A 16,040-nucleotide genomic window follows, 5' to 3' on the forward strand; every position below is an offset into this window, starting at 1 on the left:
TGACTCATCATTGATGAGATGGAGACAGACAACCCTGAGCGACTTTGGGCAAAGTACTCCTGACTCTGGGCTTCCGTGTATTCTTCTGGAACCTGAGAGATTTAGACTTGATCAGGATTGCAAACTCAGGGGCGGCCAGGTCACAGAGATGGATGAAACAGGTTCAGGGATTGTGAAGAAATGGAAGAGTTAAAAGTGAATGGCTCCAGCAACAGAGAGTGGCCAGCTCTTCTAAGTTTTCTAAGGAAACACACACATGCACACGCATGCACACACCCACGTACCTGCACGCAAGCTCATGTACACATGCACATGTACACATATGCATGCACACACTCACACATGCATGCACACACACACACACATGAAATCTGAAATTTTTTCTATGTACTGAAGGGCAAGTTTCAGTATGAGTTGCAGAATGGGAAACAGGAGACCCCCGGAATTATCGTGTGAAATCTCACAAGGATTTTTTCCCCTTAGAGACAAAATCTCACTGTGTTGTTCCCACTGGAGTGCAGTGGTGCGATCATAGCTCACAGCAGCCTCAACCTCCTGGGCTCAACCTGTCCTCCCACCTCAGCCTTCCAAGTAGTTGGGACTACAGGTGGGTGCTACCACACCTGGCTATTTTTTTTTTTTTTTTCTATTTTGTACAAACAGGGTCTCACTATGTTTGCCCAGGCTGGTCTCAAACTCCTGGCTTCAAGTGATCCTCCCACCTCAGCCTCCCAAAATGCTGGAATTGCAGGTGCAAGCCACTGTACCCGGCCTATCTTAAGGTTTAAAGTTAACTACCCATCCAAAAATGTTCTCAGCAATGTGCTGGCAAATTCATTCATTTTCCATTTCTGTTCTAAGTGATGGTATCATTTTCTTTCCACCCCAGCTACTTCAAGAAGTCGAAGACTCTTCTTAGCATAAATGCTAATGATGAGGGTTGCCATTTACTCAGAGCCTGCCTGGCTGCCCTGCTCTGGGCGGACACCCCACAGTGGCTCTGGGAGGCCGATCTGATGGTCCTCATCTTTCAGCATCTCCCAGCAAGTGCAAGAGCCAAGCTCTGGGCCATAACGGTAAGTTTCATGGACAGCCCCAAGATGAAGGTCAAAGCTGGCATTCTAGTTTTGCTCCATCTGAAGGACATTTCATGGACTTGAGCAGAACACAATATGTTACGGGCCTTAAATTCCTCTCTTGTAAAATGGGCCCAGCTTCTGTATCATGAGACTTCAAGTTCAAAGGGATGAAGCTATTTAGCAGGAGGCAGTAACTTCAGGGGAACCAAGTGACAAGTGTCTATTAGTGTCACAGAGGAGTTGCAGGTCTCTGGCCTCATCTCCACTTTCTCTCTTTGCCTCCCTCCCTCCCTCCCTCCCTCCCTCTCTCTCTATCCCTTCCTTCCCTCTCTCCATCCTTCTTTCCTTTCTTCCTCTCCCTCCCTCCTTCCCTCCCTCTCTCCCTTCCTTTCTTCTCTTTCTCTCTCTCTCTTTCTTTCTTTACTCTCTTCTTCTTTCTTTCTTTTATTTTGTACACAGAATCTTTCTCTATCACCCAGGCTGGAGTGCAATGGCATGATCTTGGCTCACTGCAACCTCCGCCTCCCAAGCACAAGCAATTCCATGGCCTCAGCCTCCCAAGTAGCTGGGACTATAGGTGCGCACCACCACTCCTGGCTAATTTTTGTATTTTTAGTAGAGACGAGGTTTCCCCATGTTGGCCAGGCTGGTCTTGAACTCCTGACCTCAAGTGATCCGCCTGCCTCAGCCTCTGAAAGTGCTGGGATTATAGGCATGAGCCACCACGTCTGACCATCTTCTCCACTTTCCATCTGCCACTATCCAGCACTCTGCACATCTCACCCTGTGATGTTTTTACCATGTGCCCCCCTCACTGGACTCTTAGCTCCTTTGGGTGGAGGTTTTGTCCTCTGCATTCAGTCCATGCCCACAGCTCCTAGAACACAGCCTGGGACACAGTAGGCCCTCAATAAATGTTTGACAAATTAGGCTGGGTGAGGTGGCTCACGCTTAAAATCTCAGCACTTTGGGAGTCTGAAGCAGGAGGATTGCTTGGAGCCATGGGTGCAAGACCAGCCTGGGCAACACAGCAAGATCCCAGCTCTACAAAAAAATGTAAAAACTTGCCAGGCATGGTGATGTGCACCTGTAGTCCCAGCTACTCAGGAGGCTGAACTGGGAGGATCGCTTGAGCCCGGGAGTTCCAGGCTGCAATGGGCTGTTATATATTCGTATACATCTGTCAAATTAACAAACGAACCTTTCAAGGCTTCCAAAAAGGAGCCCTGAGGCTGCCTGTGATCCTGAAACATGGCTGAGGGCTGCCACCATGCCCCGAGGTGACAGAGGTGCACTTGGTTTTTGTTTTGTCTTGGTTTGCTTTTGTTCGGTGGGGATGGAGTCTCACTCTGTTGCCAGGCTGGATCTCAGCTCACTGCAACCTCTGCCTCCCAGGTTCAAGTGATTCTCCTGCCTCAGCTTCTTAAGTAGCTGGGACTACAGGTGTACACCACCATGCCCAGCTATTTTTTATATTTTTGGTAGAGATGGGGTTTCACCATGTTGGCCAGCATGGTCTAGATCTCCTGACCTTGTGATTCGCCGGCCTCGGCCTCCCAAAGTGCTGGGATTACAGGCGTGAGCCACCACGCCGGGCCGAGGTGCACATTTTACAGAATGCCACGGTGAACACTGGGTTGTTGCTGTTGCTGTTCCAGCGATGGGATGTATGGGACTGAAATCGTTTCTAACCCCTCTTTTGTCTTCCCTGGGGCAGGTCGAGGCTGGCTCCGGGCTTCCCTGTGTGGCTGTGGCCTGGGTGAAGATCAGTCCCAGTAGACACCAGGGTACTGAGAACGGCCCCATGGGTTCTGCTCTGGAGATGTTTGCAAAGCCTGGGGATCGGGAAGGGGGCTGCTCAGCCCAGCAAGGCCTGGGGAAGGAGGAGAAAGGGACCCTGAGTAGGAGGTGGTCAGAAAATTACTTACTGGCTGGGTGTGGTGGCTCAGGCCTGTAATTCCAGCACTTTGGGAGGTCGAGGCGGGTGAATCATGAGGTTAGGGGTTTGAGACCAGCCTGGCCAACATAGCGAAACCCAGTCTCTACTAAAAATACAAAAAATTAGCTGGGTGTGGTTGTGGGCACCTGTAATCCCAGCTATGTGAGAGGCTGAGGCAGGAGAATCGCTTGAACTCGGGAGGTGGAGATTGCAGTGAGCCGAGATTGTGCCACTGCACTCCAGTGCTGGTGTCCCAGCTGGGCCCAGGCTAGCTGCAGATCTTGGCAGGGAGGGAGGGGATGCCAGAGAGAAATGCTTGGATTCAGGCTGCAAGAGAAGTGGCAAGGAGGGATCTCTTCTCTGCCCTGAGTTCTCCTCTGCTCCTAAGAAGCTGTGGGGTGAGGGGTGTGGGGTGGCCTGGGCAGTGGGGCTGCTGCCTGCCTCAGTTTACTCGGAGAGGCTGTAGGGGTCCCTGCTCCAGACAGTGCATGTGTGTGCGGGAGACCTCATGTTCTGTATCCCAGATTCATGGGGCTGTGAGAGAGAGAGAAAGCGAGAGAGAGAGAGAGTGTATATGTGAGTGTGAGAGTGTGTGTGCAGGTGTGTGAGACTACATGTGCATATGTGTGTGCACATGTGTGAGGGAGTGCATGTGTGAGTGTCCATGTGCATGACTGTGCACGTAAGAGAGTGCATGTGTGTGTGTGTGTGTGTGCACGTGTGTGTGTGTGTGAGAGAGAAAGCAAAAGAGGCCAGGTGTGGTGGCTTATGCCTGTAATCCCAGCACTTTGGGAGGCCAAGGTGGGCAGATCGTGAGGTCAGGAGATCGAGACCATCCTGGCCAATGTGGTAAAACCCCATCTCTATTAAAAATACAAAACTTAGCTGGGCATGGTGGTGCATGCCTGTAATCCCAGCTACTCGGGAGGGTGAGGCAGGTGATTCCTTTGAACCCGGGAGGTGGAGGTTGCAGTGAGCTGAGATGGTGCCATTGCACTCCAGCCCAGGTGACAGTGGGAGACTCTGTCTCAAAAAAAAAAAAAAACGAAAAAAAAAAGAGAGAGCAAAAGAGACAGTGTGGGCCTCTGTCCTCGCCATGCAGGCTGGGGCTGGGGCTGGGGAGATGTCTGTGAGTTTGAGTCTGTGTGTGTGTGTGAGTCTGTGACCCTGGGAATGTGTGTGAGTGTGCATGTGCAGAGTGTGTTTACTCTCACTCTCTGTGGTGTGACACCCCCTCAGCAAAGAGGTGCAAACCTGACCCCGCAGAGTGTGTATCACAGACACCCTCTTATCACCCAGCCCCTCTCCTGGGAATCTCAGGGCAGAAACTCCCAAGCTCGGGGCAGGGACTCCCCAAGGACAGGCTCTTTTTGCAGCATGTGTATGCGTGTCTGGGGCTGCTTTGGGTACACACACACGCACACACACACACACACACACACACACACACACCATGCCCACCATGCCAAAGCTACCTTCCAGGCCCTTCCATGGCCTGCCCTGGTTTGGTTTGGTTTTGTTTGAGATGGAGTCTCACTCTATCACCCAGGCTGGAGTGCAGTGGCATGATCGTGGCTCACTGTAACATCCGTCTCCCAGGTTCAAACAATTCTCCTGCCTCAGCGTCCCAAGGAGCTGAGGATGACGGGCGTGCACCACCACGCCTGGCTAACTATTTTGTGTTTTTAGTAGAGACGGGGTTTCACCTTGTTGCCCAGGCTGGTCTCGAACTCCTGACCTCAAATGATCGAATCACCTTAGCCTTCCAAAGTGCTGGGATCACAGGAATGAGCCACCATGCCTGGTCCCTGCCCTAGTTCTTGTTTTGTGTTGTTTTGAGATGAGGTCTCAGTATATTGCCCAGGCTGGTCTCTAACTCCCAGGTTCAAGCAATTCTCCTGCCTCAGCCTCCCAAAGTGTTGGAATTTCAGGTGTGAACCACCTTGTCCTGCCACCTGCCCTGGTTCTGAACTCACAGATATAACTGCTCCCATCAACCAGGTCCTCCTACCCCTGGGATCCCCCCTCTACCTCCAGCCTGGAGGGAAATTCCAGGCCTCCCTGGAGCTTATGAAGGGAAAAACCCAGGAGGATTTTTTTCTGTGACTCGGTGTCCTCCACTTGCCTTATTATGGGGACAGGATCCCAGAAAGTCAGGGTTAAAAGGACATTTGCTCTACAAGTAGGAAAGCTGTCCCAGAGGTAGGTGTGCCTCATCTGTGGTCACACCGAGGGGCAGGGCTGAGCCAGAACATGAGCCCAGAAGTCCCAGGTCTCACACCAGCTCCTTTCATATTGCTCAAACCTAATATCAACCCTTCACACTTTAGTAAAAAATAGTGCAACGCAAAAGCAGAACTCTAAGACCTGGTGAGGACATAGGCCAGGTTAGATCTGATGAAAGGGAAAGACTGGCCCAGAGGGCAGCAAGTAAGGGGCCCAGCCCCCACCTATAATCCTAGCACTTTGGGAGGCCAAGGCGGGTGGATCACTTGAGCCCAGGAGTTTGAGACCAGCCTGAGCAATATGGCAAGACCCCATCGCAGCTAAAAATACAAAAATCAGCTGGGCATGGTGGCACACACCTGTTGTCCCATGGAGGCTGGGGTGGGAGGATCACCTGAGCCTGGAGAGGCAGCTGCAGTGGGCTAAGACTGAGCCCCACCCTAAGTTTGGGGGCTCCGGATACTCACTTGCTGTCAGCCAGGACAAAGCTGCCACAAACCTGGGAGTAGTTGCCAGACTGATCTGTGATGTTGACACTGAAAATGTCATCGGCCACGAAGTGGAACACATCCATGTGGCAGGTATACGTGGCATGCGTGGCGTTGTGGGCCAGCCTGTGGAGGCTGCAGGAGGTGACCTCGTCCTTCAGCTCTTCATACTGTTCTTGCCTTCAAGGACAGAGCAGCCGGTCATGGCTGGAAGCCAGGGTCAGGGGAGCTGGTGTCAGCTCAATGCTCAGGGCCAGGGCAGAAGCTTAGACTGTCAGGGCTGGGAGAGATTTGAGGCAGGGCTGGGGGGAGTCACCTGGTCCAACCAACCTTTCCCCAGGGAAGGTATCCCCTCTCCTGCACCATCCCGGATGAGTTGTGTCCAGGCTCAGCTTGCATACCTCCCAGGGACCGGGAACTCACTACCTCATTTAGAGCAGCAGCTCTCAATTTTGGAAATTTGGGCCATTCTTTCTTGGACCAAGCCTAAATCTGTCCCAGCGGGTCCCAACAACTGGATGGCTGTCCCTCAGGAAGGGTGCTACGTATTTTGGGTTTCCTTCTCTCCTTTCTGTCCAATGTCCACTTTTTTGAGACAGTCTCACTGTGTCCTCCAGGCTGGAATGTCATGGTGGGATCACGGCTCACTGCACCCTCGACCTTCCCGGGCTCAGTTGATCCTCCTACCTCAGCCTTCAGAGTAGCTGGGACTACATGCATGCACCACCATGCCCAGCTAACTTTCTGCATTTTCCGTAGAGATCGGGGTCCCTCCATGTTGCCTAGGCTGGTCTCAAACTCCTGGGCTCAAGTGATCTGCTTGTCTCGGCCTCCCAAAGTCCTGGGATTGCAGGTGTGAGCCACTGTGCCTGGCCCCAACACCCACTGAATACCTCATAAGAGCCTGTGCTGAGGGCTAGGATAAGAGCTAAATGAACCTCATCTCCTCCTCTGGTTGGACTTCTGGGGACGCTGGTGGGATGGGGTTAGGGAAAATGTGGTGGCTTTTTAACTTTCACCAGACAAAGATGATGGGTTTTGAAGTATATATGGGAGTTCGCCAGATATTAATTTCCCTATCTAGATGTTCAGGTTCCGAACATGACCGCTCTCTCTAGGCCCAACAGGGATGTGTAGACTGAGTCCTCTGCTAAATTTGCCGGAGTAGAAGTTCCTGCTGAATAAAAGCTTTCCAAGCCTCCCAGCCTGGACTTCCTCGTTATTGACCCCCCACCCTGCCTCTCTCCACTCCAACCACACTGACCTCCCTATTCCTCACACTCAGCATATCTTATCCTCCAGGGCCTTGCACTGGCAGTGCCCTCTTCCTGAAATGGCTTTTCCCCTGCTGGCTGGCTGGCTCCTTCTTACCAGAGGATGTGGTCCCTCTGCCTGAGGTCCAGTGTCCCGTTCTTTATAGCACCCATTGTTGTCAGAAAGTATTCTGTTTGGGGCAGGGCTGTCTCACACCTGTAATCCCAGCACTTTGGGAGGCCGAGGCGGGCAGATCTATTGAGGCCAGGAGTTTGAGACCAGCCGGGCTAACATAACTAAACCCTGCCTCTACTTAGAATGCAAAAATTAGCTGGCCGTGGTGGCACACACCTGTAATCCCAACTACTCGGGAGGCTGAGACAGAATTGCCTGAACCCAGGAAGTGGAGGTTGCAGTGAGCCAAGACCGTACCACTGAACTCCAACCTGGGTGACAGAGTGACACTTCATCTCAAAAAAAAAAAAAAAAAAAAAAAAATGTAGACTGTTTGGGCCTGTAATCCCAGCACTGTGGGAGGCTGAGGTGGGCAGATCACTTGAGCCCAGGAGTTGGAATCCAGCCTGGGCAACATGGCAAAATGCTGTCTTTCCAAACACTACAAACATTTTCCAGGTACGGTGATGCATGCCTGTAGTCCCAGCTACTTGGGAGGCTGAGTGGGAAGGATTGCTTGGGCCCAAGAGGTCGAGGCTATAGTGAGTCCTGATCACACCACTACACTCCAGCCTGGGCAAGAGAGCAAGGCCCTGTCTCAAAAAGAAAAAGAAAGAAAAAAGAGAAAACACCCTGTTGGCTGTTTTGTGCTTCTGTCTGCGGTACGTCAGTTCTAAGGTATCTGGTCCCTGGTCGGCCTTGCTCTGCTGAATCCCCAGTGCCTGCAACAGTGTTTGGCAGGAACTTAATACATGCTTTGTTTTGTTTTTGAGATGGGATCTTGCTCTGTTGTCCCGGCTGGAGTGCAGTGGTGATCATAGCTCACTGCAGTCTTGACCTTCTGGGCTTGGTCCTACTGCCTTAGACTCTCAATAGCTGGGACTGCAGGATGGTGCCACCGTGCTTGACTGATTTATGTTTTGTAGAGACAGAATTGTGTGATGTGGCCCAGGCGGGTCTCAAACTCCTGGGCTCAAATGATCCTCCTTCCTCAGCCTCCCAAAGTGGTTAGAAGCATGAGCCACTGCACGTGGCCTATAAATGTGTTTTGGATGAATGAATGAGCTGATGGATAACAGAAGCTCTTCTTTATCCTGAGCTGCATATGGACTCAAAGGGACCCATGGACTTTGGAGTTGTGGGGTTTGAATTTGAATCTTAGCTCCAGCATTCACTGGCTGTGTGACCTTGGGTGAGTTGCTTAACCTCTCTGAACCTCAATGTCCTCATCTGTAAAATGGGAGTAATTATTGTGAGGATTGGGAGCAACCATTCATGGAAAACATGTAGCTGAGGGCCTGGTACCTACTAAGTGCTTAAAAAATTATGCAGGAGACTGGCTATCCTGGGGTCTCAAAACCATGACTCAGCCTGTGTGGGCAAGTGAGTGGCCTTTGCAGCCGGTGGATAGACCAACCCTGGGGGCTCCTGACTTTTCAAGTCCTGTGAGCCCTGAGTGATCATCTGAAAGGTGGGCACTGTGGTCCTCTGCACACAGCGGCCTCCTGGGAGTGGAATCACTGAGCAGGGAGTGGAATCACTGGGGATACAACCATAGACGGAAGAGACAAGACTTGTGCCCGGGGCCAAGTGTCTGTCTGGTGGGGACACAGAAACCAAGAGAGTGCTGGGTTTCAAGAAACATCAAGGAGGAGATGGCTAAGGTGTCACTCAGACCTCAGGCCCTCCTGCTCTCATGTCTCCTTGACTCAGGAATCTTAGCCCCTGCCTGGGCTATGGGGCCACCAGTTGTCTGAATGGTCAGGCTACTAAGGGTAGCAACTCCCTTCTATGAGTGGGGTAACTGAGGCCCGGAGTAGGAGGGGGACACCAGTGGGGACCCCCACTATGGTGGGAGCACATCGTGGTCCTGATTTCTCCCTCTCTCCCTCCTTCCCTCTGTCCCTCCTCCCTCCCTCCCTGCTTCCCTCCCTCCCTCCTCCCTCCCTCTCTCCCTCTCTCCCTCTCTTCCTCTCTCTCTCTCTTCCTCCCGCCTCTCTCTCTGTGTCTTTGTCTGTCTTCATGTCTTTTTCTCTCTTGATGTCTCTTTGTCTCTGCATCTATGTCTTTCTGTCAGTTTGAACACTCACCTTGGCTGGGGCACAATGGCTCACCCCTGTAATCCCAGCAATTTGGGAGACCAAGGTGGGTGGATCACCTACCTGAGGTCAGGAGTTCAAGACCAGTCTGGTCAATATGGTGAAACCCCATCTCTACGAAAAATACAAAAATTAGCTGGGTGTGGTGGTGCATGCCTATTAGTACCAGCTACCTGGGAGGCTGAGGCAGGAGAATTGCTTGAACCCGGGAGGCAGAGGTTGCAGTGAGCCAAGATGGTGCCACTGCACTCCAGCCTGGGCAACAGAGTCAGCCTGTCTCAAAAGAATAAAAGTACAAAAATAAGTAAACCCTCACCTTACCCTTGTCCTGTGCTATGACTCACTCTCTTTTTCTCTCACAGAAATGGGTGGGTGCAACCCTCACCGCCTCCATCCTGGAGCTGGGACCCTGGAGCCCAGAAGTGCCCTCAGCCCTGGAGGTGTACAGTTGCCACCTACCACGGAGTCCGGCCAAGAGGCTGCAGCTCACGGACCTGTGAGAACCGGCAGAGCTGGTGGAGTCTGACAGCGTGCCCAAGCCCAGCTCCTGGGCCACGGCCCAGAACTCAGGGGGCTCAGCTTCCAGCAAGGAGAGGGACCGGCCATACGGCCTGCTGTCCATCAACACAGTGACTGTGCTAGATGCAGAGGGGCTGTGTACCGGGCCTTGCAGCTGTGAGGATGACGGCTACCCAGCCCTGGATCTGGATGCCGGCCATGAGCCCAGCCCAGGCCTAGAAGACCCACTATTGGACCCGGGCACCACAGTCCTCTCTGGTGGCTGTGTCTCGGCTGGCAGTCCTGGGCTAGGAGGGCCCCTGGGAAGCCTCCTGGACAGACTAAAGCCACCCCTTGCAGATGGGGAGGACTGGGCTGGGGGACTGCGCTGGGGTGGCCAGTCACCTGGAGGGGCCTTAGAGAGTGAGGCAGGCTCGCCCCCAGCCGGCCTGGATATGGACCCGTTTGACAGTGGCTTTGTGGGCTCTGACTGCAGCAGCCCTGTGGAGTGGGACTTCACCAGTCCTGGAGACATAGGCCCCACCCCTGAGCTACCTCCGCCAGTGGGTGGTCATTCTGTCGCCACTCTCGAGCCCAGGACTAGGCCAGCTAGTGAGGCTGACTGGCTGTCCAGAGCTGTCCACTGGCTACTGGGTCCTGAGCCAGAGTCAAGGTCACCTGGGGTGTGATTGAAGACACCTGCAGCCTTTGGGCTCCCAGATGGGCCCAGCGTGATGTTTACATTTTCTGTGTGTGTGCATGTGCATGTGTGTGTGCATGTATGTGCATTTGTAGGTGCATGTGTGTGTGCATAGTGCGTGTGTGTAGGTGCATGTATGTGCACATGCAGGTGCATGTGTGTGTAGGTGCATGTGTGTGCATGTGTCGGTGCGTGTTGGTGTGTGTGTGTCTCAGGTGCGGGCACAGTGACACGTCCATGTGTGTGTGTGAATGCACGTGCCGGTGGGCCTGGCCTGGAGAATGCCCATGGTACTCTATGCATTCTGGACCCAGGGAGCTCACCTGAGTGTACCAGGGTGCACAGCAAACGTATCTGTGGGCAACAGATGACAACAGCCTTTCTCCTTTCCAGGGTCTTGTGTTACCAAATGGTCCACGGCCCCTCTGGGGCCTTGTGGGATCAGGGCATTGCTTGTGGCAGAGGCCAAGCCCAGCCCTCCAGCATCTGCCTCCAGGAGCTGCAAGAAGTCCATACGGTTCCTTATCACCTGCCAGCAGGGAGGGAAAGAGGTTGCAGTGAGCCCACAGTGACCCCGCCCCAGGTTGGGAAGATTCTGGGAGACCCATGGAGGAAAGTCTGAATCCCGACTCTGATACCTTCTGGCTGTGCTACCTGAACCAAGTCGCCTCTGACCCACCTGCAGGAAACTGGTGATGTCACCTGCGTATAGTATGCAGCCCAGAGCAGACCCTCAGTATACGTCAGCTTCCTTCTTTCTGTGGCCACAGCAGAGGCTCGCACAGGAGGTGGGCAGGGGTGACAACACCCATCATCCCTGACAGCCTGGGCACCCGTGGGGCTGTCCTGCCTCCAGGGGACCACTTGGGGAGGTTTCCAGGCTTAAAACAGTCTGTCTTGTCTCTTGCAAACAGCTCCCCACCAACCAAGATTTCTTTTTCTGACTTCTGCTACTAAGTTTTAAAAAATTCCGTTTGTGCACCCAAGAGATATTTATTAAACACCAATTACGTGCCAGGTCAAGGCTCATGGGACCTTCCCCCCGTGGCACTAATGGAGGGAGGGTGCAGGCCGAAACCAGGCAGTGCCCTGCAGCCACACTTCATGCTGTGGCGCCCCCCACCTGCCCCAATGCAACAATTCAATTCAGTGTCATCCTGGAGAATTAGAGGGAAATCAAGTTGTGTGTCAATGGTTTGTCAGAAGCTGTTGAAATGTAAATTAAGAAGCTAAGAAACTAATTGTTAGCAACATTTTGTTTTTCTTTTTTTTTTTCTTTTGAAACAGAGTCTCAGTCTGTTGCTCAGGCTGGAGTGCAGTGGTGTGATCTCGGCTCACTGCAGCTTCTGCCTCCTGGGTTCAGGCTATTCTCCTGCCTCAGCCTCCCAAGTAGCTGGAATTAGAGGCATGCACCACCACACCTGGCTAATTTTTGTATTCATATTAGAGACAGGCTTCACTATGTTGTCCAGGCTGGTCTCAAACTCCTGACCTCAAATGATCTGCCTCCCTCGGTTGGCCTCTCAAAGTGCTGGGATTAGAGGTGTGAGTCACCACGCCTGGCACCTTAGCAACATTTTCAAGGCACCTCACCAAATATCAGTTTAGTATAGAAGCTAGATGTAGGTGCTAGGTATTGCATAAAACTCATCTCTCTCTCCTCTCTTTCACTCTCTCTCTCTCTCTCTCTCTACACACACACACACAGACACACATTTTTTTTTAAGGAAATATGTTTTTTTTCCCCAAAGTGTGCCCATCTTAGAAGTGGCTTGGCTTTTTGAAACCCAAGCAAGCTTACAGCAGCAGTGTGATTCCATTCTGGAGCCTGAGAGATGGAGACATAGTCCTGGTAATAGCTCTTGAGCTCCTGGATCCAGCCATGCCTGAAACCACATTCCTCCCAGACCATTTAGATATGAGAATGGAAGTCATTATGATGTTCACCAAATATTTCCACCACCTGCACCTGCACCCTGGGCAGTCTTGGGAGCCTAGAGGAGGACCCCTATGCTGGCCCGGTCCTGCTGTCCCCCACAAAGGCCAGACTGCCGGCTGCAGGGCCATGCCAGGGGAGCCAGCTCTGGCTTTTGGAGCAGGGTTGGGTTGGAAGTCAGCAGAAAGAAGTCAGTCCTGTCAAAGGCTCCCTCACAACTCATCTGTGAAGTGGGGTAGCTGGGAGAGGTCGCTGAGAGAATGCATGAGAGTCCTCAGTGCCTGGCAGGAGGCTGGAAGGTTCTAGAATGCTGATGGTTATAAGAGTAGGACTGTGAGCCTGGGATCGGGCTGTGTGAGACTTGGATAGGAGTGAGAATGGAAGCAGAGCTTCCGCATGGGGGAGCAGCCCTCACCACCCCTACACCCACATCTGCACCCTAGGGACTCGGGTTCAGATGTGCTGTGGTTTTTACACCCTTTTGGGTGGTTCCAGGAGCCACCTGCAGGTGCCACATGAGCCACAGGCTCTCAGGAAACCAGCACAGCTCTCCTGCACCCAGAACTCGCTGGGTGAGGGAGGGGAACACAGATGTCTGGGGAGAGGCTGACTGAGGCCAGATCGGGGGGTGCTCTGGACTGGAGCAGATGAGGCCCCTTAGAATTCCACCTATGAAGGAAACTCAGCTCATAAACATGGGGGAGTGAAGTTGGAGGCTGGGCATAGTGGCTCATGCCTGTGATCCCTGCACTTTGGGAGGCCGAAGCAAGGGGATCACTTGAGGACAGGAGTTAAAGACCAGCCTGGGCAACATGGCAAGACCCCATCTCTACAAAAATTATTTTTTAAAAAATTATCCAGGCGTGGTGGTGCTTGCCTGTAGTCCCAGCTACTCGGGAGGCTAAGGTGGGAGGATCACCTGAGCCCAGGAGTTTGAGGCTGCAGTGAGCTGTGACTGCCCCCCTGTATTCCAGTACGGGTCACAGATCAATACCCTTTCTCTTAAAAAAAAAAAAAAAAAAGTTGGAGACAAGAGCTGGCTCACCTAGAAGGACGGATTAGTAGGTGGGAGGGTGGACAGAGGATGGGTGGACGTGTGAATAGATAGAAGGATCGTATTAGGTTGGTGCAAACGTCTTTGCTGCTACTCTTAATGGCTTTGGTAACACGTTTGAAGGAAGAATGGTTGGTCGGATAGACAGAGATAAACAGATACTGCAGACAAAGGTGAAGACAAGACACAAGCCTACAGGCCAGAAACTATTTTGTTCACTGCCTTTAGTCCCAGCCTGGCACATAGTAGGCACTCAATAAAGCCTGATTTGTAGCATTTGCTTATTTCCGTGGTGTAATTTCAAGTGCCTGATTTCAGTGTAAACACAGAGTCGGGAAGAGATCTGCACAATCTGCTCTCTTGGCTGATATGAGCGAGTCCCAGGTCACTTACTGATGGTAACCCAGACAGCACATCAAGAGGGTCGGGGGCTTCAGGGAGGAGGTGCTGTTGGTTGGACTTTGAAAAATAAATAGGAGGCTGGGAGCAGTGGCTCATGACTGTAATCCTAGCACTTTGGGAGGCTGAGGTGGATGGACCATTTGAGGTCAGGGGTTCGAGACCAGCCTGAGCAACATGGTAAAACCCAGTCTCTACTAGAAATATAAAAATTAGCTGGGTGTGGTGGCACACGCCTGTAATCCCAGCTACTTGGAAGGCTGAGACTGGAGAATCCAGGAGGCGGAGGTTGCAGTGAGCAGAGATGGCACCACTGCACTCCAGCCTGGGCAACAGGGCAAGACTCTGTCTCAAAAAAAAATAATAATAAATTAAAAAGGGAAAATGTGTAGGAGTTGTTAGATGTACCAGCTATTTGGGAAAGAGGGAAGAGCTTGGATAAAGGCCTGGAGGTATTACTAAGGGTCAGAACCAAATGAAACTGGTGTCTTTTTGCCTTCCAAAGACCACGCCAGAATCACCAAGCACCCTCACTTAAGAGGAAGGCGGACCCATTGCAACACTTTCCCAGCTGGCACACTCCTCACCTTGCTGTCTGCAAGCTCTGAGGGGCCGACTGAGCTTTGACATGGAAAACGAAGGCACAGCACAGGATGATGATCTGAGGTCACACACTGAATGAGTGGTTGGAGTTGGAACCAGAACTCTGGGCTCCTGGTGCCAATTTCAGTTTTCTTTTTATTTTTGCAAAGTGAGACCCTGTCTCAAAAATTTTAAAAAAGTAAAGGAAAGAATAGAAAAAAAGTCCTAAGGGACATATCCACCAATTGCAATGTGTACTTACTTGGATCTTTTTTATTTTATTTATTTATTTTAGTTTTTATTTGTTTATTTTTTTTTGGAGAGAAGGAAAGAAAAAAAAGAAGTAAAGGAGAGGAAGAAAGAGGAAGAAAAAGAGGGAGAGAGAATGGAAATGTTGCTTTATTCTAAAAAAGTGAGTATTAATAATGGCCAATCAGTATTTCATTTAAACCTATGAGTAGATGTGATGTGGTATTGACCAAATTCCCTTCTTTTTCATTATGCTCTGCTGGAATGCATGTAGATCAAGAGGTTAGGAAGGTTTGACAGACCCCTGTGGATGCCTGCTGCATCTTCTCGTGCAGTAGCCCAGGGATGTGGCTGTCCCCCACTCTGGGATTGTGGCTACATGACCCAGGCCTGGCCAATAGGACATTCCTTACCCCTGGCAACAGTACAGTTTAGGGACAGACGTACCCTAGCTGGTTCATATTCTTATTCTGCTGGGATTACTGAGCTGTAAGGAGGGGACTGGGAGGGGTAGCAAGAAACACACAAGAAAGCAGAGCTGAGAGATGGAGACATAGTCCTGGTAATAGCTCTTGAGCTCCTGGATCCAGCCATGCCTGAAACCACATTTCTCCTGGACCATTTAGATACATGAGTATAGACGTCATTATGCTGTTCACCAAATATTTCCAGGTTTTGGCCTTCTGGGCACATGGCAGGATTGTACCTCCTGACCATCTGTAGCCAGATGGGGCCAAGTGACTGGCAGGGACTAGCCAGTTGTGAGCAGAAGTGGTAAGTCTCACTTTTGGGCAGAGCATTTTTCAGATGGCTGCCACACCCCCTAGAGTGTTTTCCTCTCTGTTACAGAGACAGATGATGATGGTGACTGTTCCATCTGCCTGAATGAGGAGATACAGACTGAAATTTCAGTTCACTTGTGACAGACATGTATTGTGAGCAAGAAATCAATCCTTTGTTGTTTTAAGCTGCTGCAATGGGGCTGTTTGTTATCACAGCATAACCCTGCCTATCCTGCCTGAATCAATGGGCTGATACATTTCCTTTTTTTTGCTTAAGCTGGTTTGAGGTGGGTTTCTCTCCCTTGCAGCAGAAAGTGTTCTAGCATTATTCTGATATTATCCCCACAGTAAGGACTCTCCTTCCATCCTAAGGAAGAATGCTGTATTAGTCCTTGTGTCACTATAAAGACATACCAGGCATGGCCGGAATCATGCCTGTAATCCTAGCACTTTGAGAGGCCAAGGTGGGCAGATCACATGAGGCCAGGAGTTCAAGACTAGCCTGGCCAACCTGGCAAAACCCTGTCTCTACTAAAAATACAAAAGTTAGTTGGGCATGGTGGCACATGCCTGTAATCCCA

General features: G+C 51.5%; 1 protein-coding gene and 1 pseudogene across 12 annotated transcripts in view; one reads left to right on the top strand and one right to left on the bottom strand.

The window, feature by feature from the left end:
* The first annotated feature begins 500 nt into the window (after positions 1-500).
* Positions 501-13,729, top strand: LOC144576524 (interleukin-21 receptor-like; annotated as a pseudogene). Its single transcript, XR_013521784.1, has 3 exons — positions 501-607; positions 890-1,076; positions 9,622-13,729. The product of XR_013521784.1 is annotated as an interleukin-21 receptor-like (transcript).
* Positions 10,469-16,040, bottom strand: part of LOC118144225 (uncharacterized) — a 97,365-nt gene continuing 91,793 nt past the window's right edge. For all 11 annotated transcript variants that reach the window (XM_078336145.1, XM_078336144.1, XM_078336142.1 and 8 more), the window contains one exon: positions 10,469-10,986. In XM_078336145.1, coding sequence (XP_078192271.1) covers positions 10,496-10,986 — 491 coding nt within the window. In that variant the 3' untranslated portion in view covers positions 10,469-10,495. The remainder of the gene's footprint in view (positions 10,987-16,040) is intronic.

Source organism: Callithrix jacchus, chromosome 9 (assembly GCF_049354715.1).
Source record: "Callithrix jacchus isolate 240 chromosome 9, calJac240_pri, whole genome shotgun sequence".
NCBI lineage: Eukaryota > Metazoa > Chordata > Mammalia > Primates > Cebidae > Callithrix > Callithrix jacchus.